The sequence below is a fragment of the Bactrocera tryoni genome, chromosome 1 (genome assembly GCF_016617805.1).
Source record: "Bactrocera tryoni isolate S06 chromosome 1, CSIRO_BtryS06_freeze2, whole genome shotgun sequence".
Lineage (NCBI taxonomy): Eukaryota > Metazoa > Arthropoda > Insecta > Diptera > Tephritidae > Bactrocera > Bactrocera tryoni.
The window spans coordinates 89,448,038-89,473,939 of NC_052499.1; the positions used below are offsets into that span (position 1 = coordinate 89,448,038).

The following is a 25,902-nucleotide window of genomic DNA, read 5'->3' on the forward strand; positions in this document are numbered from 1 at the left end:
TTCAAACGTGTTCCAACAGTCTCGATATATTTAATCCATATTCATCAATGATTACCTGCATTATATGAAGACTTAAAAGAGTCGACCTTGCTTTTCCAGACTACGGCTCTACCTTCAGTAATCAATGTCTTTCGCGGTGGATATAGTTTTTTTTTGTTTTTGGTCAAATAGATCTCGTTAGCTTTTATGACCATTATAAACCATTTTCCGGAAACAATTCAATAAATCAGCAATTTCTGCAACAGTTTTCTCGGATTTCTGCATATTGTGCATAATGTATCTTTTTTCAGGACTACAGTGCTTGCCCCATTTTCATTCGAATTAAATCACTTTAATTAATAATTAGTAATAAAAAGTCACTTCTGATAATTTGCGAGAGTATATATTGTAGCAGTGCCCAAAAACAAAATTGTTATGGTCAAACATGAAGATTTTATCAGCGTTATTTGGTATATTATATTCCTGTCTATGTTTACGTATGTACATACATATGAACATATTACAAAGCTAAATTACCACATTATTCGTTTCACATAATTAGCACGAAAGTATTACTACACACTCGTATAAGCAATGAAATACATACTGATTGATAAGAGAAACAAAGTTTAAACTATTTCCCTTATTGCTACGCTGTTCCTACTTACAACCAATTACAAACATACATATATGTGTATAGAGCACGCAAGTAAAATGTAATCAAGTTCGGAGATTAACCCAACCTCAATTCAATGATTGACAGTGAACGTCAAGGACCGGAGATAAGCGCAAAAATGCAAAAATATACAATGTCATCTCCGAATCACGATTTGATTACAAGAAAATTCTAGGATTTTTATTGAATACTAATTAACATTAGGTTTAGTCTTCTAGTTTAAGAATGAATGAAACAAAAATAAACTGAATAAAACTGATAATAGTTCAGATGTAGAGCGAATTTATTCAAATACTTATCACTAACATATTTTCGTAACTGTGAACATCAAATACTTCAGCGCAATGGATAATGAAATTCGATAAACTTAAGAAAAGCATGAATACAATTGCTAAGGCCAGTTTTTAGGCGATTACGAAATACGTGTTTATCATCTTAAATTAATTATTCTTCCAAAGTATGTACATATGTATGTCAAAACTTCAAGGTCGTTTTTGTTGGATTTGAATTCGGTGGTCGATTCTTCTTATTATTTCACCTACAGTTTACAATAAAAATTTAACTAAATGCGAATTGATTGTTATTCTTATCTTCAAGGTGGTTTCATGGGTGATATCGCCTTACCCGACATTAATTATGATGGTGACCCTATTGTTGCACATACATTAGTTATTCCATTGGAAAAAAGACATAATGGCGGCGGCAATGAAAGTTCAGCCAAACAAGATAAATATGAAGACGATGACGTTCACGCCGGACAATGGCAATCAGATTCTGCCGCAAACAAACCAATCACCTCCATTAAATTCAACGCATCTTTTCAGCAAGAATTGGAAATTCTAAAGCAAGAGGTGTACCACGAAGGATTGCAAGTGGAAGAGGAGGGCCTAACTCATATAATCCGGAAGAAAACTAAACTGCCGAGCACGCGATTTGACTTCAAGGACAGTAAAAACGAGCGTAGTAGCAATGATCCGGCTTTGGTAAGTTTAAATACATCTATGTATGTTTATACTTAAAGTATTATGTCGCAAAGAATTCCAAAATATGAGATTTTAAATGGATGTGCTTTTCTTGAAAATCGGAAAAGTGTATACATATTTTTTTTTTATTGAAATAGTTAAATTTCTTCACGTGTGTATTTAATATTTATATCACTTACTCTAGACACAGGTTGACCATATCATACACTAATTAGTGTAGGTTCCTACTTTTTTTTTACAAATACTAACTTATTTTTTTGAATGTAGTACTATTTCAGGCTTCAGTAGCCGTAAATAACGTAGGGGTTTAAAAGAAGGTTTACGAATATCAAAAACGACGTTGCACACTAATGATTAAACTATTCAAAAAATCTGAAGAAAAAATATGCGACGGATGTGCTAAGAGGTCTGTGGGGTGTTTAAGGAGTTATAATTACGAAGTTGAGATCAAATATTTTCCATTAAGTATAGCTATTTGATCATTTTAGTAAATGGTGGTGGATAGACCCCACATCCCTTGACTATAACACGAAACATCCTACGTGTTATGAAGTTTTTACTATCATTTTCGGTTTTAGCAACCCAAAATTAGCAAGAAACAGCCGTTATTTATCTATAGTTAGTCATTTATATTTCTGTTTTATTTTTTCGAATGAATCAGTTAGATTTTATTTTTTCTTTTAAAAGAGGAATTCCTTTGTTTAAACTCACGAATCACATAGTAGATTTTATCACTTTCGAAAACCTAATGTAAGAGTTTTGCTTATTCTTCCATTTCACTGTCTCAATTTTATTGATTTGCGCAAGTCGGCCAATGAACCGGTAAAGCCCAGAAGCTTTTCTTCGAATACAAATTATTTGATGAAGAACTTAAAAAATGAAGTTATCACCAACAACAAGGATAATAGTAATGGAAACGGTAACCATTATAAACATAACCCAGCTTATCAACCGGTGGATGGATCCTTCTTTGATGCGAAGCCAGGAAGTAGTGACAAATCAACAGATACTGACACGAACAAAACACATCCACAAGCTGTAAGCCAGCAACAAAAATTGCGTCAACGGGCTCTCAGCAGCGGGAATGGAGGAACTGGTGGATTATATACGCAACCCGGAAAGGCAACAACTTTCGACGCAAATGGTAAAGTAGAGTCGATTGCGCTTCATCGAAGTGGCGAGTATTTCGGACCATCAGTAAGTAACGAGAGATCGATCGATGCAGAAAAACTGCGCAAAAGTTTATTTGGAATTAGTAATCGTAATGTCGATCAACGCAAAATTCAGTCGAATACAAAAGATATTGATGTGGATGCGGGTAATAATTTTGTCGCTGAACGTCGTATGGTTATACTGCCGACGTCGTTGCCTACGCAGCGTTCGACATTGCCAAATGTTTATAGTAATGCTGGAGGTAATGGCATGAAACTGGACGATGTAGATTTTTTGCATCCTGAAGGCCCCGTGCGACGACGACATAGGCGTGGACGCAAGCATCGGTGAGTTGAAATTCTAATGGCCTTAAAATAGGCAATTACCAACCAACCAATTTTTATTTCAGACGAAGTTCAGACTTTCGGCACACTGACTTCAATATAAAGCTCCAACGCCTAAAGGAGGAACTCAATCGTCCAATTCATATGGCTCACGAATATCAAACACAAGTGCACCGTGAGATGCACTTAATTACCAAACACCACACAAAAAATAACAAAAAAGTTGCTCAAATTAAAGCTGAAAACACAGATGCTGCCAATGCTCGGCTACTGGAACTGGAGTACGAACGACAGAAGCAACAGCTGATGCCAGAATGGCAACAACAACATAACCTGGGCAAAAATTTCAATTATACTTCACATCAAAACGATGGAAAGGGAGATATGGCTCGAAGCGTTGTCGAAGTAAACTCAAATACGGCTGGGAAGAGTGGCAACAAAGTGGAAGCATCATTGGAAATGGAACTGCAAAATGCTGAGTGAGTTTTTTGGAAAAATTATTTTTGTGGGGATATTAATAGTTTGAAGAGTTTTATGAAAGTTTTGGGGAATGCCACTTACATACTTATATAAAACTTAGATATGAATAGCAATGTTTTCGATTTATACATGCATATTTATTTGGAACTAGCTTCTAAGCATATCATGTTCGTAGAAATTCAAGGCTATCAAGAAGTCGGAATCGCATGGTCCGTGCTGTGACAGCCAAGAAGGAGCGCATCTGGGATTATGGCGTCATCCCGTATGAGATCGATGGTAACTTTAGTGGTCTACACAAGGCTCTCTTCAAGCAGGCAATGAGACATTGGGAAAACTCCACTTGCATCAAATTCATCGAACGCGATCCGGAAATACATCCCAATTATATTGTATTCACCGTGCGCAGTTGTGGGTGAGCTATGCAAACAATATTTGCTACTAAATAGCTTTATTTTTATTTATTGTTTAAACATTTTCCACAGGTGCTGTTCATTTGTTGGTAAACGCGGCAATGGAGCACAAGCTATATCCATCGGTCGCAATTGCGACAAATTTGGCATTGTAGTGCACGAACTAGGCCATGTCGTTGGTTTTTGGCACGAGCACACACGGCCGGACCGCGAAAAGCACGTCGTCATTGAGCACAACAACATTATGAAGGGCCAAGACTATAACTTTAACAAACTGACCCCGGAAGAAGTTGACTCGCTGGGGCTACCGTACGACTACGACTCCATTATGCATTATGCGCGGAATACGTTCTCCAAAGGTACCTATCTGGATACGATACTTCCTATTGAAGTAAAGGGTAAGAAGCGTCCCGAAATCGGTCAACGTTTACGCTTAAGTGCCGGTGATATTGCACAAGCAAATTTACTATACAAGTGTCCCAAGTGTGGTCGAACATTTCAAGAAAATACCGGTATATTCGCCAGTCCATCATACTACACAGCTGGCGCATTAACGAACGAGACTGAGCTCTGTGAATGGCGTATCACAGCTACACATGGCGAACGAGTGGTATTGAAACTGGAGAACATGGTAGGTCCACTAACAATTATTACTTAACAAATGGGTTATTTAAAGCTCCCGATTCATTAACATATGTAGCTGCACGTAAATATTAAAAAAATCTGTTTTTATACTCTCGCAACCTGTTGTTACAGAGTATAATAGCTTTGTTCACCTAACGGTTGTTTGTTTACCTAAAATGAATCGATATGGATATAGTATATAAAAATGATCAATGATTTTGATCAGTTTCTCCATTTTTAAGGATACATTTCGTATATTTGATGACGAACATTGATTTTATATTCAATATACCCTGAACACGGTATATTAAGTTTGCCAGGAAGTTTGTAACTAATCCTTGTATGGAAAAACTTTTTTATTAGATCGGACCACAATAGCATGCAGCGGCCACAAATTGACCGACCAAAATCAAGTTTTTGTGTGGAATCTTTTGTATTTGTGAATGGTGTTATAGTTTCGAACCGAAGTTAACTTTATTTCTTGTTTTTATAATAAACATTTTCAGAGATATCGAAATATTTCACTTCTATTCATGAAAACTGCGTCAGCACCTAAAGTTTCTAAATTTGCTTTAACTATCTAGACGATAGCCATTTAATGAAGTACTTTACTATAAAAGTGCCTTTAATTTTTGTGTCTTTTCAGAATATTTTTAAATCAAACAATTGTCAAACCGATTACTTGGAAGTACGTGATGGCTATTACATAAAATCTCCTCTGATTAAACGCTTCTGTGGTAAAGTAAATGGAGAGATTCTAAAAACAGAGTCGAGTCGTATGCTCCTGACATATGTTAATACGCATCGGATGGAGGGCTATCGCGGTTTCAAAGCTGAATTCGATGGTAAGTATCCAGAGACTTAAAGTGATATTACTTATCACTTATCCATAAGAAATATAGGTTAAAAATAAGTTCTCACACATTCAAATAAATGTACGGCCACGCGGTTTAATTAACTGATTTGATTACACTATGACATGTAACATTTTTGTTGTGAGTTCATTTACCGTTCTCTATAAAAAACCACCAAGGGCCATTAACACCTCACATGTATGCCTCTCTCAATATGGTTATGCTTTCATATTCTTGCACTTACAGTAATCTGTGGTGGTGAAATGTCTGTTGACGATTCCGAGGGACGCCTAGAATCGCCCAATTATCCATTGGATTACCTGCCAAGCAAAGAATGTGTGTGGAAAATCACCGTTCCGAGAGGTTATCAAGTGGCACTCAAATTCCAATCGTTCGAAGTGGAGAATCATGACAGTTGTGTATACGATTACGTCGAGGTGCGAGACGGTGCAACGGAGGACGCTCAGCTGATTGGAGTCTTTTGCGGCTACAAACCTCCACCAAATATGAAGTAAGTATACTATACAAGAATGGAGGTAAGTGCATATATGTCTATGAACGTAAAGACGCATCAAAATAACAGAGATTTAAGCGGAACACTTTGGCTAAAAAAAATTCTGCTGCAGTTCGAATCGTTTCGCTAACCTTTACTTAGCGGTCCGTGAATGTAGGACGTACGTATAAATTGTATTTCTGACCGAAATTGAAAGTGAAACTGAAACTGAAAGTTTTTTACTCAACATTATTCTCTATCATCTTGTTTCTTTTTGTTTCTTGTCGCTTTGTAGGTCTAGCGGCAATGCTATGTATGTGAAGTTCCTATCAGATTCATCCGTACAAAAAGCCGGCTTCTCAGCTATTTTCATGAAGGAGGTGGATGAATGCGAGACCCAGAATCATGGCTGCGAACATGACTGCATTAATACCCTAGGCGGTTACGAGTGTAGCTGTCATATTGGCTATGAGCTACACAGTGATAAGAAACATTGTGAAGGTACTACCCATCCACTATATACATACATGTATACTCACGTATATACGATAAATATACACAATACACACGAACATATGCAAATACGGTGCTTTTGAGCTATTGCCATGATGACTAGCACCTTTCTTAATTATTAATACTTCATTCACTACTAGTATTGCATTAATTGTAGATGCATGCGGTGGTGTGATCGAATATCCGAATGGCACAATCAGTTCACCATCGTTTCCAGACACATACCCGGTGTTGAAGGAATGCATTTGGGAAATAATAGCTCCACCGAAACACAAGATATCATTGAACTTCACACATTTCGATCTCGAGGGCAATACTCAACAGCAAACTGATTGTGGATATGACTCGGTGACCGTGTATTCAAAACTGAGCGAGAATCGATTGAAGCGCATAGGTACATATTGTGGCACCGCCATCCCACCCACCGCCACATCCGAGGGCAATGCGCTGCGTATTGAATTCCATTCGGATAAGACTATACAAGGCACCGGATTCGCTGCGGTGTTTTTCACTGATATCGACGAATGTTCTACCAACAATGGCGGCTGTCAGCATGAATGCCGCAATACTATCGGCTCGTACATGTGCTTCTGTCACAATGGCTATTCGCTGCATGAGAATGGACACGACTGCAAGGAGGGTGAATGCAAGCACGAAATATCCGCTCCTTTTGGCACTATTTACAGTCCGAATTTCCCGGACCTCTACCCGCCGAATGCTGATTGCGTATGGCACTTTTCAACGACGCCAGGCCATCGCATCAAGTTAATATTCAATGAATTTAATGTGGAATCCCATCAGGTGAGCGAAGAGTTTGTTTTTCAACAGCATAATTACTTGAACAAACAAAAATGTCTATGGGGACTTCCTCATTGTGCATTTGAACGTTGTATGTGAATGGAGTATTATAGTAAGAAATTCTTTACCAAACATCCACAGGAATGCGCGTACGACAATGTCGCAGTGTACGATGGTGAATCAGAGAGCAGTTCTCTGTTGGGCCACTTTTGTGGCGACAAAATACCTTATCCAATCTCGTCTACAACAAATCAGCTGTATATGGTATTCAAAACGGATAAAAATAAACAAATGGCTGGATTTACGGCAATACACTCAACATGTGAGTCTTAACCAAAGAGAGATTCGAAAAATTGAGTATATCAGTAATTTTTTTTAATTCATCTTCAATTTCTACCGCTTACTACAATGGCATGGTGTAGCTTGTGGCGGTTATTTGCGTGCCACAAATCAAATACAGCAATTCTACTCGCATGCTCTCTTCGGCAACCGCAATTACAACGAGAATATGGATTGCGAGTGGACGATTCAAGCGCCGGCCAGCAGCAATGTACAGTTACTATTCCTTACATTCGATATTGAGGCCAGCGAAAACTGCACTTACGATTATGTGCAGGTGTATTCGGGTATGGAGGACACCAGCGGCCCTATGTACGGACAATATTGTGGCAATACGGTGTGTTAATTTTTATTTAGGCTTCTCTATATAACATTCCATATGACAAATGTATTTTTCAGCTTCCACAAGACATTATTTCACTGACGGATTCGCTACTGGTACGCTTTAAAACAGATGACACAGTCACAATGAAGGGCTTCTCCGCGTCCTATGTAGCCGTTGATCCATTCGAGAATAGTGAAGAGGATTTCAATTCGTACAGCGCAGAACGTGCCACTCCTTTCCCGGGTTCACTGAAGAGTATCTACGAAGATTCGGATGAGTATGGTGACTTCAGCGAGAATCAATTAATTGCACGCCCTCGGGGTCGATATTACAATAATTTCTAAAACGCGGCCGTTCCGGCCAGTCGGTGGCATCCTCCCATATTCTATGTAACTCCTTGAGTTTGGCCAAACCAAATAAGGGGTGTACTGAAGAATAAGAGAAATAAATTGAAACTGGGTGGGATAAAAGGTAGACGCAATAAAACTATTATGTGGAAACCTGCATGATTGAAAATAATGACAATAGCGAAAAATACTCGTATCAAAAAAAATTTAGACTTTTCATCTTCTAAAGCATATCACAGGCAAATCTCATCATCAAGTAAAAAATAGTACGAATAAAGGAGCCAAAAATAATAATATTTTTAGACTTTAGGCAAAAATAAACATTAGGGTGTGCAATTTTCTTAATTAAATTTAAATCAAAAATTTAGAATTAGTGAAACTGATAGTATATTAAAAACATTAAACAATCTAAATTGTGGATTTTCAAAAGAAAATTACAATTGAATTGAACACGTTTGAAATATTTCAAAATTATAAGTGAATTTAAAAGGTGGGAATTGTAGACGGATGTAATTACGTTGCAAAGACTCGCATCGTAACTTTACTTTAAGTATAAACATATTTTTAATAAGTATTTAGAACGCCCGAATATATAGAATGTATTTATGAAAAAAGTATATTTTAGAAATATAAAGTATATCTACAAATTGTCGGCAACTTTTACAAAAATACATGGTATTGTCATATTAACGAGTTATGTAGGATTATCTAAGATAATTGCATTTATAAATAGCGTACAATCGATCCTAAATTATATATATATTTTCCTTGTTCTTTGTAGATGTTATCGTTATATTACATAACCAATCATATCTACTTTATATCGTTCATGTAATGAAATATAATATTTATACAAACAAATACAATTATATCGAAATATTATGTATACATACATACATACATATACATATATGTAGGCATAAAACCTCTTCCGAAAACTTATTTGTGTTAAATAGAATAAATTGCAATCCAATTGATTGCCAAATAAATTCATAGAAACCAGAACAAAACGAATTTTATTTTTAAATTTAAAGATTTGCCATTTTCTAAATAAGGCGGGGTTTGGTGAATATAATGAGTAGGAATAAAAATTTTCAACACGCTCACTCGTCAAAAGGTTTGTAGCTTAATATGGGATTTACTTATGGTTCCCTATCATCTCGATTAAAGTTATTTTAACCGCCTCAGAATCTCATGTAGTACTTTTACCAGATTACGAGGACAGATTTCTATTCGTCTCATCATCGTGACAACACCAATATATCAAACCCTATATCTTTCACAATTAGTTTCAGGCTGTACAAAAAATCCTTAGATGTTGGGAAATTATAAAAATGTACTTCGTTATTAGACGGAAATTTCAACAAAAAAGACTTCGTCCAAACCAATCGATGTGTACGGGTACGGGCATAGACAAATGCATTCATTTTCGGTGATGAATCGCAAAAGGCTTAGCACAATATTGCCTCCAAAGTTAATTGAAATTTTGCAGACGTTTTTTTTCCCAGCAGCTTATTGCTTATTTATCGGAACCGCCGACATCGGACCACTACAGATCTGTTTATACCTTTTTATGTTATAAGCTCTATATTATATCTTCGGTGCAGTCGAATTTAAGGTTTTTTTTTTTGGTTCTAAACGTGTTAATTTTTTTGTTGTGAATTCATACGTTATATACCATCATATACATACATATGTATGATTGTTTCAAATCCAAATTTTAACGATATACATAATTATGATTTTGCTGGTATTTGCACCTTTGATAATAATTGAGCGTAAAAAAGCTTGAGCTTTGTAATTGTGTATGTTATGAGTACTGCGTACAAATTTACAAATTGAAACAGGCAGGTAGACTAAGATTTCATAAGTAGAGATGCCGCAAATCGGCATTTGCCCTTGCTTCTTCGATTGTAACGAGACGCTGCGAATGATCAGATTTATGATACCTTTGTGGCTGTATGCATATACATTTATATACAAATATTCGTAACTGTGCAATCAAAAATTAAATGTAATAAGTAAGAAAGTGTTAAGTTCGGGTGCAACCGAACATTTTAAACACATTAAGGTTGCATAATTTAAAGGAATTATTACTTCACAGTTTTAGCCCGGGAAATCAATTGCTTCCTAATTTGTGTACTGGAAAGTGAAAGAATCAAATGGAATTTTAAATTGTGTTCCTACTTCACATGGTAGGCGTTCGCCCATTTTCACACTGTCTCATAGGAATATGAGAGAAATGACACATACTAAGTTTAGTCGAAATCGATCGGTCGGGTACCGAGATATGTGATTTCGCCTAAAAGTGGGCGGTGTCTCGCCCGGTTCCCATAAAGCTTCTTGTACCATCTTTGAGGTGAAATTTAATGTCTAATTAGTTATTGCTTTATTGCACTTTTAGTAGCTTTGAACAGTACCGTTATGAGGGAAGTGAGAAACCCGCATACCAAGTTTATTAAGATATCTCAATTTGTTCTCAAGTTACAGTTTCGATGGGCGTACGGACCCCGAATTTCAACTTTTCTCGACATCCTGGTTATTTATATATGTATGTATAAACCTATATCTATCTCGCTTAGTTTTAGGAGATACATACAACCGTTAGATAAACAAAACCACAAGCAAAACTACAAGTAAATTTTGTGTCAAAACAGCTGATTCAATTATATTAAATACTTACTTTTGAAAAATTTTTCAGAAACTAATTTGTAATAGACAGCAAATGTATTTTTTTGCCATGAATTAAGTTGACTTTTGAGGCAACAACGCAAACAAAACAGCTGAGTGATGTTACCAAGTAATGAAAAAACTATCATGCTTGCTAGTCTGGTACTTCGTTACTCGGTAAAACGATAATCTGTTAAATTTACAAAAACAAAACCCACGAAAAAACTACCGAGTAACGACTAACGAATTAACAAAGATGTATAAAATGTATAATGTATAAAAAGCCAAGGAAGATCCGGAGATTCGTGAGCTTACGATGGATGAAGCATTCAAAGTCGAACAAAGCATATAAAAGATCTTGGCTGGCTTTTGCAAAAATATGCCACAATTTCCCCAATATTACTAAAGCTGAAAATAAATCATAAACCAATCTGCTTATAACGCTAAATGATGCGATATGTCACTTAAAATGAATGTTTTGGACTCGAGTGTAGATTATTTTGCTGAAAATCTTGAGGAAGTATCAAAACTGCACCCAGTAGCCATGCTAAAACTAAACTTAAAAGTAACTTTAGTCTTACATCATGATGAGATATTTTACTGATAGTTTTAGAACTTGTAACTGTAAATTATAATTTTTCACAGTAAGTCTTGGACCAATGAAGACAATTTATATTTTCTCGTTACTTTAATGCGAGTAATAATGATTTTGAATTAATGGACTTTAAATTAAAAATCCGTGTGCTGTACTTATTTCCATTATACCCAGTAACTTTTCTTTTTGGCAGATCAATGTAATGGAAGTGCTATAACGTTGTGTTAGCAGCTGATTCAATTTGAAATAAAATATTGGATACCTCAAATCTTATTTTTTTCTATTCCTTAAAGTAGTCGTAAGACATCCAACTTTAGTACATACACCCAGTGGCGGATTTGCCCTAAGGCCCAGTAGGCCCGGCCTAGGGCGGCCAGATATTTAGGGCGGCAAATCGTGCCAAAAAAATCACTGATAACAACAAGATTAACAAGAAATAACTCAAATGCAAAGTATCTTAACCGTATGCTTATGTAATCTTCCTAAATCACTATTTTTGCGTATAAAAGTATAAATAATTTCGTCTACAGATATTCAAGATCCTATTATTGACCCAACACTCGACGTTCTAAGTAGTAGTGGCGTTCCGTCAACTGATAATTCTGCAGTGTCTAAAGTGTCTTCAAGTGAAAATACTTTGATCAATGTGGCAAGTATATCAAAAGAACAAGCCGAAGATATCCCACTCGTACCAGGAGTGGCAGGAGTAGGGGTGCAGCCCAATCCTCCGGACCAGAAGCTCTACGAAATCAACGACGATCCAGCTAAATGGAAAATATACGAGTTCACGCGTGATCCCATTTGTAAGAACGGAGCCAATCAAAACATCCAAAATGATTTTCTCAAGAGTGGGCGCATTTACAAAGATAAAGCGCGACAGTTGTCGAGACATTTATACGAACGTCAGCTTCTAAATTTGTGAAAAAGTTCCGCGAAAGTGGTTAATTTATTCCAAAAGTACTGGATGTGTTTTTTGTGGTCCTTGTTTGCTTTTTAATGGCGGGGATAAAAATTTGGATCAATCCACAATGGAAATTATTTAATGTCCTTAGAGCTTATCGCCGAGTTCGATCAGTTCTTAGCTAAACACATTACACGTTATGGAAATACAAGGTCAGGATTTACGAGTTATCTTTCTTCAACAACATGCGAAGAGTTCATTCGACTTATGGGGAACAAAGTTTTGGAAACAATTGTAATGGAAATATTAACAGCAAAATGTTTTTCTCTGTTGGTAATCAGATATGTCCTGCCTAATGGATCACCTGTAGAACGGTTTATCAAGTTTATTCCAAACACAGGCCACAAATCACAACAAATGACAGATGCTGTTACTTCATCTTTAGCTGAATTGGGAGTTGACATTTCAAACTGCCGCGGGCAATCATATGACAACGCAGCTAACATGTCAGGCAATTATAACGGCCTGCAAGCTAAAATAAAGGAAATTTCACTCCTTGCCGACTATGTTCCCTGTTCAGCACACTCGCTGAATTTAGTAGGTGAATGTGCAGCTGAAAACAGCCAAGAGGCTTGTTCGTTCTTTTCTCTACTCCAAGAGTTATACAATTTCTTTGCAGCGACAACTCAGCGTTGGGAACTCCTTCAAACCCATTTCACCGTCAAAAGTCTGTCGCTGTTTTTTGGGGATGTTTACTAGATCGCATTAACGCCGCAAGTAAAAAACTTCAAAGTGTGGAAAATGACATTACCATTGTCATAAAACTGTACGAGGCTTTAATGCATTTTCTTGGCGAAACAAGAGAGAATTTCGATGATTTCGAAAAAAGCGAAAAAACTGTCCTTCGTACAGGAATACGAAAAAGATTTTCGACGCAATCGAAAGCGTAAGCTGCTTCCTGGCGGAAAAAAAAATGGCCGTGAATTTTAGAATAAATACTTTTAGTAGTAATTGATACATTGTCGGAAGAAATGAAAAGACGTCGGGATGCTTATAAATTACTCTACAATAAATTTTACTTTATTACCAACCTGACGAATCTAAACATCTTAGAAGTCGAAGATAAGGCCAAGGCATTGCAAATGATTTATTCTACTGACTTACAAGACGATTTTACAGAAGAATGTCTTCATTTTCGTTCTCACTGCAGCATAAAAAATGAGGAGCGAAAGAGGGCAGTCAGTTTGTTGCAATGGTTACGAACCGAAGGTCTTCAAACCATTTACCCAAACGTGGATATTGCTCTTCGTATGTGTGTGTGTACACCTGCCAGTAACTGTACTGGAGAAAGATCGTTTTCTTGTTTGCGGAGAGTGATAAACTATTTACGAACAACAATGACGGAGCAGAGGTTAAACGATCGTGCTTTGCTTAACATAGAAGCTGATTTTTTTAAGCAAATTAGATTGCGAAGATTTGATTAATGGTTTTGCTGCGCTTAAGTGCAGACGAGTTTTGTAACACATTGTACGAGTAAAACATTTATTTTATTAAAAACAAAACCTAAAACCATTTTTAAATATTTTATTTAAATGTCCAATCATCCCTGAAATCTCGGAAAATATTATAAACTAGCTTTATCCGTTAGCTTTTAGTTAAACAATTTTCTGAATCAATTAAAAGTGGGAATAAAGTAAATTCATGAATTATGTCTTTAGTCTATAATGATGGGTGCTGAGAAAGGGGCGGCACTTGGCCTGGGGCCTAGAGCGGCTTGGACTGCAAATCCGCCACTGCATACACCCAGACGTTTTTAATTGATACAAAAGTAAAACTACCTTGAAATAAAATAATTCAAAACTCTAGAATTTTTTGGTATTCACCTTTTCAATCGATCAATTTTTTTAAACCCTGATCCTGTTAGCAACGAAGTTTCAAGACTTGTAAAATTAATCTCATTTTACATAGTACTAGATATATACGTATGGAAATCTATCTATTCGTACAGTGAGAAGTTACAAAATTCAAACACTGTAGATTTTCATAGTATTATACTAAATATATGTATTACCGTTAAAAGAAACAAATAAAAAAGGTAGTGGTAAAAATAATAATAGGTTTCAACGTATTAAATTCTAAGTTACGTTAATGATTAAACAAAAATCGTTATTAATCACTGTGTCTTATTACCACTTATGTACTTCTTCATACAGCTCACGGTAGCATTCTATTACTACATTCTATTGGTGCTGAAATCTTGCAGATCATTCTATGTTTGGGTCCAAGTTGAGGAAATGATTTTCTTGTTCCGTCGTCATTTTCAAACTCATTTTATGTTAACATGTTCTAAAATTAATCTGTATTTGCATATGGAATTTCTATTTTGTTGCAAAAACAGTACATAATTAAAATGAAAACACGTGCAGAATAACGTAAAACCTTGTAAAAAAAGATAACTAGGTAGTGTACAAAAACCCGTGCAAAAAAATCATGTGAAAAGGAAATCAAGTGTATATATAATTGATCAGCGCGACGAGACTGTAGATATGGGAACTGGTCCTTTTGAGATATCGACCAGAAATTTTGCACATAATTTAACATATAGTATATCTGTCATATAAACTGAATGATCGGAATTAAGTGATTGTATGCTAAACTTTTTTATTTGAAAAGATAAATCCAAAGTAACACTACAGTCTCGAACCACTACAGCATACAGCTGGCATTCCAACTGGCCCCTTAAAATTAAAAAGAGAAAGATCATCATGAACTGTGTTGTTTCCTTATTATGTGACTTTAACTCAAATAAAGAGAGCACAAACAAAATATTTTCCTTTGAATAGGAAACGCTGTCCGATTAGGTTTTCAGATATAGTTATAACCAACAACTGCTATAAAAAACGTACTTGTGAAGTGTGTTATAACTTCGTGGCAGCCGAAGTTGTGCAATCCTACATAACACTCGTAGCTCGTTTCTGGTTATGATAACTGTTGCCAAGCACCACGGCGTCAAATTTCAGGGCAAGCCTCTAACTGCCTCGACGCCTTCTCATCACGTGCTTTCATATTCACAAGATACTATAAGTATTTAAGCGAAAGATAATCTTGGATGTGAGTGATTGCCGTTTAAGAATTATTTATCAGGATATTGATTCTGCGATGTCCCGACCAGTTTTTTTCTTTAAAAAGCTTCACCTAGTTTGCTTTGCATTATTATTGATACAGTCGTTTTATTTCTTGTATTTATGTATAGGGTACAGATTTGTCTGACTTCACCATTAAAAATTTAAATATTTTTAACTAAAATTGCCTTAAAAATAATTCGAAGTTTGTTTCTTAGAGTATTAAGAAAGAATCATATAGTATAAGGATTTTAAGTTTTACTGGACATAAAAAATAAAATATTTGTCACTGTGTAAAATTCTAAACTGATTCAGGCACACGCGAACGTTTGCACATACATATATGCGTGTGTGTGCATTGAATATTGTGTTAGTACGATCGCCTGTGGCATTTGTTACTGACACTACGCGCTGCTGGCAAACAATTCCACTGGCTCTCGTTCCCTTTTAGCTGTTTGATCTTCACTTCGTTTCAGAATATTTGGTACCAATGATGTCCATGGCTACATGCGTGAGTCTGTATGTGCGTGTGTATCTAAGCTGTGAGACAGAGAATACACACACAGTTAAATTTGATCGCGGATCCCTAAAAGTGCTCAGTGAGACATTATTTGCTGTGCAGTACGGTACTCGGTTACTCGACGCGATTGCATTCGAACATTTGCGCATGCGCAAAGGAGCATAAGCACGGATACGTGTTCAATTAATTATACAGTGATCAATTTGTGGACTAAATTATATTTTCAATGTATTGTGAAAAGTGATAAATAAATTTAACGAGGCTTAGTGTGAAAATTTACGTAAAAAAATAAAACCGCCAAAATGGTTTGGTTGCATGTACGACAATATCTATCATTGTTGTTTTTGCTATCGCTAACTGCAGTTCCCAGTAGCGCCAAAAATACACATTTACATCAGCGCAAACGTAATCATCCTCGCTATTTAAGTCGTCAACAAAAAAGCGAGCTAGCCCGCCAATTGCTTCTCGTTGATGGATTGCAGGTGGAATCAGAAGGTTATTTCGACGTAGTAGAACAACCAGAGCAATTTATTGAAATCGATACGCAAATCGTAAGTAAAATACTTATATTACCGACATAATATTACAGCACATATTCGTATATGAAATCGCCCTTTACCTTCCATACGGCATTCCACGACATTTAAATATTTTTAGGCGCCAGAAACCAAAGGCAAACACGGCGCCATTGAACCGACTCATCTAAAACATTTGCTTGATATTGCCGCCGCTGAGTCGGAGATGTCAGCGGCCATTGCAGGCGGCGACGAGGAGGCGAAAAACGTCTGGAGTCGCGCCAACGCAAATCGGCCGGCCTTCCTTTTCGACAGCGGCGCTTTGTCGAAAATACAATCGAATACAAAAAGTATAAACACCGATGATGGAGGAAATTTTTTCTACGAACGCAACATTATTACCGAAGAGCCGGGAGTATCGCTGGCAAAGCTTAAAACAGGCCGCCAACAAAAGAACACAATGAAGGGAGACGACACAAGCGGCATCCCACGCCAGCGGCTACAGAGCTTGGCATTTCGAAGGTAAGTTCAAAAGGAAACCAAAATTGATGCGAACGTACACACAACTATGTGTATGTATGTATATTTTTTGGATTGTAGTCGTTAATGTTATCTTCTCGGCGCATCTGCGTTCTTTAGTAGACTGAATGTGATTTGACCGTTGCGTACTTTAGTAGCAATATGGTCACGTGCCTTCGATACAAATATTCCGATATAAAACTACGCAAAATATTGATTAAAAAGCTGGCAAGACCTTAATAACTTTTCACTTCCGTTATATGCATCTGAATTTAATAGCAATATTTATTATGTTGTTGTTCGAAGAGTGGTACCCGTTTCTGTTAAACGAAACTGGCCCCTGCTTTGCGATGCGCAATCACTTTCATTATTATTAATTCACCTACCTGTCGCACTATGTCAACCTAAACACATGTAATACACCTGCATCCTTTCGGTCTAGTAATCTTACAGTCCAGCGTAGTAGAGCAAACAGGTAGAAAACTAGTAGGCAGTCTAGAAATCCCTTTTGCAACTATACGTGCATTAACTGTCGTTCCCTCTTTTCTCTGTCTTTGTCTCCTCTTCAAACACCTGCGCCCAAGCACATTTGGGAATTTCCAAAGAATTTCCTCAATTGCCGCTGCAGCCACTTGTCTTGGACAAAGCAAGGTGAAATTTTAATATTCCATTGTATTAAAATAGCCGCGGCCACACCTCCAAGTCTATTGCAAATTCTTTCAGCATTGACACGCAAAATAAGAAATTCAGGTAGGCTGTAGAAAACACTCAAGTGGCCGCACGTGTTAAAGGTTGACACTTATAATAACATCCTCTTGTGTTTAAGCGTTTCGGGGAAAAATCGGAGAACTATCGGAGTATTTCAGTACTTCATAGAAGTAGCAGACATTTTTGAAAAATGTAAAATGAGATTTACATATACTTGTATGGTTAAATGCTCCCTTCGGCCGGTCCGATAATATACATATGTATATAATATGTAGCTTACAAAGTGGAAGCGAATATTTTACCGATTTATTTTCCAACATAGCTAGATACACTTGGCTTACCGATGCTGTGGTCTATTGGGAATTTAGTCTGCAAGGACAAGTTTAACTAGATCTTTAGAGAGATTTATTACTCACTTGATTCTTTACAGATTATACTCCCTCAGCAATGGTTTTGTCTGCAATATTCCAGGTCGTGACTGTCAATTCATTGGATATTTTCATTCGCTTGCATTAATCAGAATGATTTTGACCAAAAACACCATCTGGTTCCTTCTCAGCACAGCTAGTTTTACGTTTTCCGTATGACATAATTTTGCTATTTATGGGAGTAACTTCTCAATTTAGGCCTTTCCTTTTATAACTAAACGAAATCAAAGTTAATTTAACAAAGTACCTAATCCTTAATTCTTTTTTTTTTTAAGTAAAACTTTTGGTCGAAGATCTGTTGATTGGAGACGCTGGCTTAGTATACCAACGGGGTGAAGAAGAGTGAAAGAATTTACTCTCAGTAATACATTTTCTAAAAACTATTTTCCTGTATTCAAGTAAAATTTCTTTACGACCAGTAATAGCAATTTGGAAATTAAGAAAACTCAGATATTGACCTATGTATATATGAGGTATGAATTCAAGCAGATGTTTTAAAATCCGAATATTATGTGTGTGAGTATTGCCCCGATTCCATCCGTTTAATGCAAGAACATACGCTGTTATCAGAAAGAGATTATTTCTGAATTTCATACGTATTGACCGCTAGATGTGGTATTGTGAAATCCACCAAAAGCGTGCAAATATTGTATATTTTTATTAGGTGCAGATTTCACTAGGGTCCTAATATTTGGTGTCTGGGCCCTTGAAATGTTATATTCCAATTTTTATTCTTGTTCCTATAAAGCCTTTTCATACCATCGTGGTTATGAAATTTCGCACCTTTAACCGTTATATGGAGAGTGAGCGTAGTTATTAACTGATTTTGCCCAGTTTCACAGCGTTTGAAGAAGCGCTGAATTGACTTCTTCTTTGCAAGTTTGGTTGAGTTGGCTTCTACAGTTTGGAATATATAATATACATTATAATTTATATTGAACCATAAAGGGGGCGGGACCATCGATATACATATATACATATATGTGTAGAATATATATTCCGATTTAATATACTTGTCACTCAAATTTATTATAGGCGATTATTTAAACAGCTAAAAGGCAGAAAGATACCGGTCTATCAAAAGAAGCTTCACAAGCGACGTACTCGTATTTTTCAATCTCCCAATGAAGCGAAAAGCAGGTAAACAAGTTCTGTAAGCCTCTTCAATCGTTGATTGTAACAAATTACTCAATATTACCTTTTTCACAGGCACTACAAGGTCAAATCTAATGTTAAGCATAACACAAATTTATACTCACTCAACCAGATCAGAAACACTCCATTTTTAAATATAGAGTCCCGATCGCGGCGTGCAGTTACCGCTAAAAAGGAACGCATATGGGATTATGGTGTCATACCATATACCATCGATGAGATATTCAACGGGGTGCACAAAGCGCTCTTCATGAGAGCCATGCGCCATTGGGAGAATTCTACATGCATTAAATTTGTAGAGCGCGATCCGAAAATACATCCCAATTACATACATTTTACGGTTAAGAATTGTGGTTGTTGCTCGTTCGTGGGCAAGCGTGGTTCCGGACGACAGGCCATTTCGATCGGTCGCAACTGTGAGAAATTTGGAATTGTCGTGCATGAATTGGGACATGTTATAGGTTTTTGGCATGAACACACGCGTACCGACCGAGATAAGCATATAACTATCAATAAAGAGAATATCATGAAGGGGCAGGAATATAATTTTGATGTACTCTCACCGGAAGATGTTGACTCCCTCGGTCTGCCATATGACTATAATTCAATCATGCATTACGCAAAAAATACTTTTGCCAAGAATGTTTATTTGGAAACAATACAGCCGATAGGCTTATCGAAGACCCAACACATTGAGATCGGTCAAAGATTACGTCTGAGTCCAGGAGATATAACTAAGGCGAATAGATTGTATAAATGCAGCACTTGCGGACGAACATTTCAAGAAAATTCTGGAGAGATAATTTCACCACATTATGAATACTCACAATTTTCGGCCATACAGGTCAGTAATGTGATTGAAGATAGTGGCAGCGGTGATTACGAGGTCAGTGATTTTGAGAAATCTCTTGAGAAATGCGAATGGCGTATTACAGCAACAAATGGGGAGCGAATCATTTTGCAAATTCACCAAGTGGTAAGCAATAGCTTCAGTAATACTGACTTCAGAACTCGGTTAACAGCTAAGGTGTTAATTATGAGCACGTACCTAAATACATACATATACATATGTAGATATGTACACTTTACTTTATATTACAATAAGTTTTATTTTTTGTAGCATCTACTGCAGTCCACTGACTGTTCTGTGGATTACTTAGAAATACGCGATGGCTACTGGTATAAGTCTCCTGTTATTAAGCGACTATGCGGCAATGTAACGGAGGAAACGGTTAAGAGCAGCTCCAGTCGAATGCTCATCAATTATGTCAATCAACATGCGGTTAGAGGATTTCGTGGATTTTCTGCTGATTTTGAGGGTAAGTCCTGAATAAAAATTGTATTATACAATTTTACTATCAATGCAAGCATATGTCACAACAACCATAACCATATTTGATTCACCCTTTTACTATATCTATAAGTACATACATACATATGAATGTTTGTTAATGGGGCTATTGTAATAGTCGAAGCGATTGTTTACACGTGCTGCATTTTCATGTTCCATTTGGCCTTTGAGGCCATAATTATGCTTTTTTCCCATTGCAAAAAGGTCGAAAATGAAAGATATATTTTCCGCTTATTCAGCTAAAGCGTTATGTGCACCGAAATTTACTCTTGTGGTATTCCACAGATGTCGCATAGACCTTGGCCTGCTCTATTGAGTGTGCCCGTGTATGCACCGCATTCCTGTTTACACACCTACAAATACCATTGTGCTGACTATTAGCAATTAATTTTTTTATTGATTTCTACTTTTCACCGATTTAGTCATCTTTAAAGTTAGAAAAATAGTAAATTTCATATTTTGATAAAACATTTTTTCCTTATGGGGAAAAACTCCCTTGCTGCAAAGTAATGACTCGACAAGTTACAGCTAAGCTGTACCAACTTATTCAACGGTCAAATGTTGTACTCGTGCTAGCTCAAATGATACGCCCTATTCAAGACTACAAGTGAAATTACTAAAACGAAATTTAGTGATTTTGGACCCGATCAAAAAACAAACGCTCAAAGGCCGGATACTTACTTATTATTTTCCACATTACACTCTAGTAAATTCATATCTTTTATTAATTAAATTAATGAAAATAATTAATTAATTGAATCTGTGATCAAGCATTTGCGCTTCGATTTTAAAAGGAAAAGTCTCCCTAGACAATATAAAAGAATTTTAGAATGTAGGCATAGAACTAATGAGGGTTTTATTTCGGTTACTCAGTCACATGCGGAGGCGATATTTTTCTCACCGAAAATAGACGTATCGACTCCCCCAACTACCCACTGGAGTATCTCGCGGACCGAGAATGCATTTGGCGTATATCAGTACCGGAGAACCGCCAAGTCGCGCTGAAATTTCAGTCATTCGAATTGGAAAATCATGATAACTGTGCTTACGATTATGTGGAAATACGCGATGGCAAAGACGTTGATTCTCAATTAATTGGCATTTACTGTGGATATATTTTGCCACCAAATATCAAGTGAGTACAATTGTTGGCCAATATGTATGGTAAATATAATCCGCACTGTTAATCATTACCCGCTTTAATACGAGTTTTTATTATTCTCCCAGGTCCAATTCAAACCACATGTACATAAAGTTTGTATCCGATGGTTCGGTACAAAAGGTTGGCTTCTCTGCAGTGTTCCTACAAGAGTTGGATGAATGCAAATTTACCAACCATGGATGTCAACACGAATGCATCAATACTTTGGGGAGCTATCAGTGCGCTTGCTTTGCTGGCTATGAGCTGCAAGCCGATGGACGTACTTGCGAAGGTTTGTTTGCTTTCGGATTATACACAGCATTTAACATAACGAATACTATGTACACATATTGAAAAATTCTTTGCACACCTCATATCTTTACTCCTAATTATTTGTTCTGTATAGCAAAATTAAATTTTATTATTTCAGATGCGTGCGGCGGCATTATCAATGCCTCCACTCCCAATAGCAGAGTTCATTCACCATCGTTTCCGGATGTGTATCCCATATCGAAAGAGTGTGTTTGGGAGGTGGTAGCACCTCCCAACCACGCAGTGTTCATTAATTTTACACACTTCGATTTGGAAGGCACGAAATATCAATACACTGAATGCAACTATGATTACCTATTGGCATACTCTAAGTTACGTGATAGTCGTCTGAAGAAAATCGGTATTTACTGCGGTCAAGAGCTGCCTCCAGTTTTGAAATCCGAACATAACATAATGCGATTAGAATTCTATTCAGACAAAAACATTCAACGGACCGGCTTTTCGGCAAATATATTAATTGGTTTGTAAACTTTAATATTATATATAAACCCAACAATATTGTTCTTGGTAAAAATTAAAGCTTTTCGCTAAACAGATTTTGACGAGTGCAGCATTGACAATGGAGGCTGCCAACATCATTGTCTGAATACATTTGGTTCATACAAGTGCAGCTGCCGCAATGGATACACTGTCCACGAAAACCGACATAATTGTACCGAGACAAAATGCAAATTTGAAATCACCAGCCCCAAGGGGACCATTTACAGCCCCAACTTCCCAGACGAATATCCACGTAACACATACTGCTTTTGGCACTTCCGCACCGTTTTAGGCCACCGTGTGCAGTTGACATTTCACGAATTCGAAATGGAAAATCATCAGGTGAGTAGAGCCAACGAAATACTGAACCAGTTAGTCCATCTACCAACATCTCAAGATCAATTATTCTTATTTTTTCATTTTGTTTTATGCTCTGATTGTATGCTGGTCCGTAGGAATGCTTTTACGATTATGTCGCCTTATATGACGGCAAATCAGAGAACAGCTCGACATTAGGCATATACTGTGGAGGACATGAGCCATATGCAGTGGTGGCATCCACAAATGAAATGTTCATGGTCCTATGGACTGATGCGTCCCTGCAGCGTAAAGGATTTCGAGCGACATATTCAACAGGTGAGAAGTGATGCTCTGTGAAAGTCACCATTTAGTTAACATTACTGTTACAGTTATACTATTTTAGATCATTTTAAAGTTTTTGTTTTCACTTTTAGAATGCGGCGGTTATTTACGAGCAACAAATGAAACGCAAGTCTTTTATTCACATCCGCGCTATGGCAGTCGAGTCTACAATCGTCACATGTATTGTAATTGGCGTATACAAGCTGATTCTGAGAGTAGTGTTCAAATAAAGTTTTTGCACTTTGAAGTTGAATATTCGGATCGTTGCGAATACGATGCGGTGGAAATAAGAGAAGAAATTTTTGAAGAGAAGTATATGCGGAACAGCAATCATGGACGTTATTGTGGCAATAGGGTAAGACTAAATTACGATTAGGATAACTAATACAAACATACAAATGTATATCCTCTTTCAATTACTCTCTCTCCTGCTTTTGCTTTCTCTTTCATTTCCAGAAACCGCCCACAATAACATCTTATACCGATACCTTACTGATGAGATTTCAAACGGATGGCAGCACCTCTTTGCGTGGTTTCGCTGTTTCTTTTGTTGCCGTGGAACCGCCGGATGAGGACCTCATAGACGATTTAGGTGCAGTTACACCCTTTCCTGGTTACATGCGCAGTGTGTACTATGCTTCAGATACAGGCAGCGATTTCGATAATTAACTTCTGGGATTACCGAGTGCCTATGTTTTATGATTTGGTTCTTTGTTACAATTAAAGATTAATTTATACTACATTTATTAAAAATCAATAAATTTGACTTAGTAATTATGTATATTTATTAAGACGTATACATATACTTATAAGTACGTCATATACATACATACACATATAAGAACATATATGTAAATACATATATGTGACCTGGTCTACGGAAAGGGGGCTTAGGTGTCAAAAAAAAAGGAGAACAATTAATGAGATAACGAGAAACTGACGATTATTTTTAACAGCTTTTCCCAGAAAACTAGTTTTCGCACGTTAGCTCCCTTTTCGTAGACCAGGTCACATATATACAATATTGCTATATTGCATGAACCATAATCATATCAGTATACATATGTAATAATAAGATAAGAGAGCCTCAAAAGATCATATTTCCATCTGTAATAACGTAAATTGGATTGTTGGTTAAAGAGGTATACGTTTTTTTATCTGATTAGCTGTCCTCAGTACTTCTACTTAAGTTTTGTCTTTATGATAACTAAGATGAGACGTATACTTGGTTCTCGACGATAATCTACAGAAGACGAACGAATGGCGATTTTTGAAAAAATTTGTTCTAGATTAGCTGATTTCAAGATGTATGAAATTTAAAGTAATGATTGTCAACAATGACATGTGAGCTAAGACGCGAGTTCGATTGTACATTGAGACGGTAGCTAATGTAAAATTAAAATGAGAATATCTCATAACCGATCTTCGTGTATTCATTTAATTGGGTCCACGTAATATTAGGCTCCATTGCTAAATATAATTATTCTGTCCCTTTATGTACATACATACATATGTTTATGTATAATGTCTTACCCGAGCTCACATATACTTGTACTTTAATTTATATTAAATTTATGATTAAGAGTATTTAGCTGTAAATGTATGTATATAACAGTGATTTGAAATAAGAATGGAAGAACAGTGTTCACTTCTTTTCCTAACTCTCGATTCCGAATATATTGATATCGATCAAGTTAATTGTGGTCTAAAAATGGCACAAAGGTCACAGGAGCCACGACTTAACTTTTGACTAGAACAAAATCAATTAGATGCATTAACAAATAAAACTCAAAAGTTGTTTTTTTTTTGCGAAATTATCAAATAGGAAATATGTATCCTAAATTTAGAATTAACATAATTTGGTTTTAAATATTATGAATTGGAATAAGGTCACTTCTTTTCATGTGAAGTTCAGATGTAGCAGATGTGTTTTTTAACCGATCTCCGGGCGATATGAAAGTTAATTTGCATGGAAGTAAATACGTGGAAGTGCAAATGTTGGATTAACCGCAATAAAATCCGATGCCAAAGACATTTTCAACCCGTTGACATCTTACTTTATTTCTTTTTTGCAACTGCACATAGATTTTGCCACAGTGTTTTTCAAGTGTTGATGTGATGTGATTACTAAAACCATTTTCATTTTCTCATTTTTCCGTTCTTTACTTTTTTTAATATTTCGCTCGTTGGGAAATAAGTTGCATTCTTGTTCTACCTGATAGCTAGCAACATTAACAGTAATAAAACAAACCTGTTTATACTAAAATAACACTGTGGAACATTTTTGGGATTATTGTCTGGGGGTGAGAAATTCCAAGTCAGGGTGATGGTACTAGGTCAGTATAGTAAAACTCTCAAAGGGTTTGGCGTTCGTATGTGTCAGATTTTTTTATGACCTTTTAAATTTTTTCCTTATCTTGATGTTTTTTCGCTTAGTTGTAACATTTTGGCAAAAACGTTGTTTAACATAACTAGCGAACCACTATTATCTATTTTTCCAATCCA

The 25,902-nt window shown here is 36.4% G+C and overlaps 2 protein-coding genes across 4 annotated transcripts in view; both read left to right on the forward strand.

Moving 5' to 3' along the window:
* LOC120772118 (dorsal-ventral patterning protein tolloid) overlaps window positions 1–8,673 on the forward strand; it is a 29,704-nt gene extending 21,031 nt beyond the window's left edge. For 2 of the 3 annotated variants that reach the window (XM_040100533.1, XM_040100541.1), the window contains exons 3-14: window positions 1,253–1,638; window positions 2,446–3,137; window positions 3,200–3,613; window positions 3,790–4,026; window positions 4,097–4,655; window positions 5,295–5,493; window positions 5,749–6,013; window positions 6,291–6,496; window positions 6,666–7,309; window positions 7,448–7,628; window positions 7,729–7,982; window positions 8,045–8,314. In XM_040100533.1, coding sequence (XP_039956467.1) covers window positions 1,253–1,638; window positions 2,446–3,137; window positions 3,200–3,613; window positions 3,790–4,026; window positions 4,097–4,655; window positions 5,295–5,493; window positions 5,749–6,013; window positions 6,291–6,496; window positions 6,666–7,309; window positions 7,448–7,628; window positions 7,729–7,982; window positions 8,045–8,314 — 4,307 coding nt within the window. Of the gene's footprint in view, window positions 1–1,252; window positions 1,639–2,445; window positions 3,138–3,199; window positions 3,614–3,789; window positions 4,027–4,096; window positions 4,656–5,294; window positions 5,494–5,748; window positions 6,014–6,290; window positions 6,497–6,665; window positions 7,310–7,447; window positions 7,629–7,728; window positions 7,983–8,044 lie in introns of all 3 variants that reach the window. The other variant, XM_040100549.1, reaches the window with a different exon arrangement.
* Window positions 8,674–16,427: 7,754 nt separating this feature from the next.
* LOC120780110 (dorsal-ventral patterning protein tolloid) lies at window positions 16,428–24,066 on the forward strand. Its single transcript, XM_040112425.1, has 12 exons — window positions 16,428–16,676; window positions 16,783–17,162; window positions 19,331–19,435; window positions 19,505–20,426; window positions 20,571–20,769; window positions 21,675–21,936; window positions 22,029–22,234; window positions 22,373–22,735; window positions 22,811–23,097; window positions 23,211–23,391; window positions 23,490–23,752; window positions 23,854–24,066. The coding sequence occupies exons 1-12, from the start codon at window positions 16,428–16,430 to the stop codon at window positions 24,064–24,066; spliced, it is 3,630 nt and encodes a 1,209-aa protein (XP_039968359.1).
* The last annotated feature ends 1,836 nt before the right edge of the window (window positions 24,067–25,902 follow it).

Bases quoted from the DNA above. Each gene is read 5' to 3' on its own strand.
- LOC120780110 (XM_040112425.1), top strand. From the start codon at position 16,428: ATGGTTTGGTTGCATGTACGACAATATCTATCATTGTTGTTTTTGCTA. The intron at 20,427-20,570 runs GTAAGCAATAGC...TATTTTTTGTAG, and splicing joins TTTTGCAAATTCACCAAGTG to CATCTACTGCAGTCCACTGA. The intron at 23,753-23,853 runs GTAAGACTAAAT...TTTCATTTCCAG, and splicing joins GACGTTATTGTGGCAATAGG to AAACCGCCCACAATAACATC.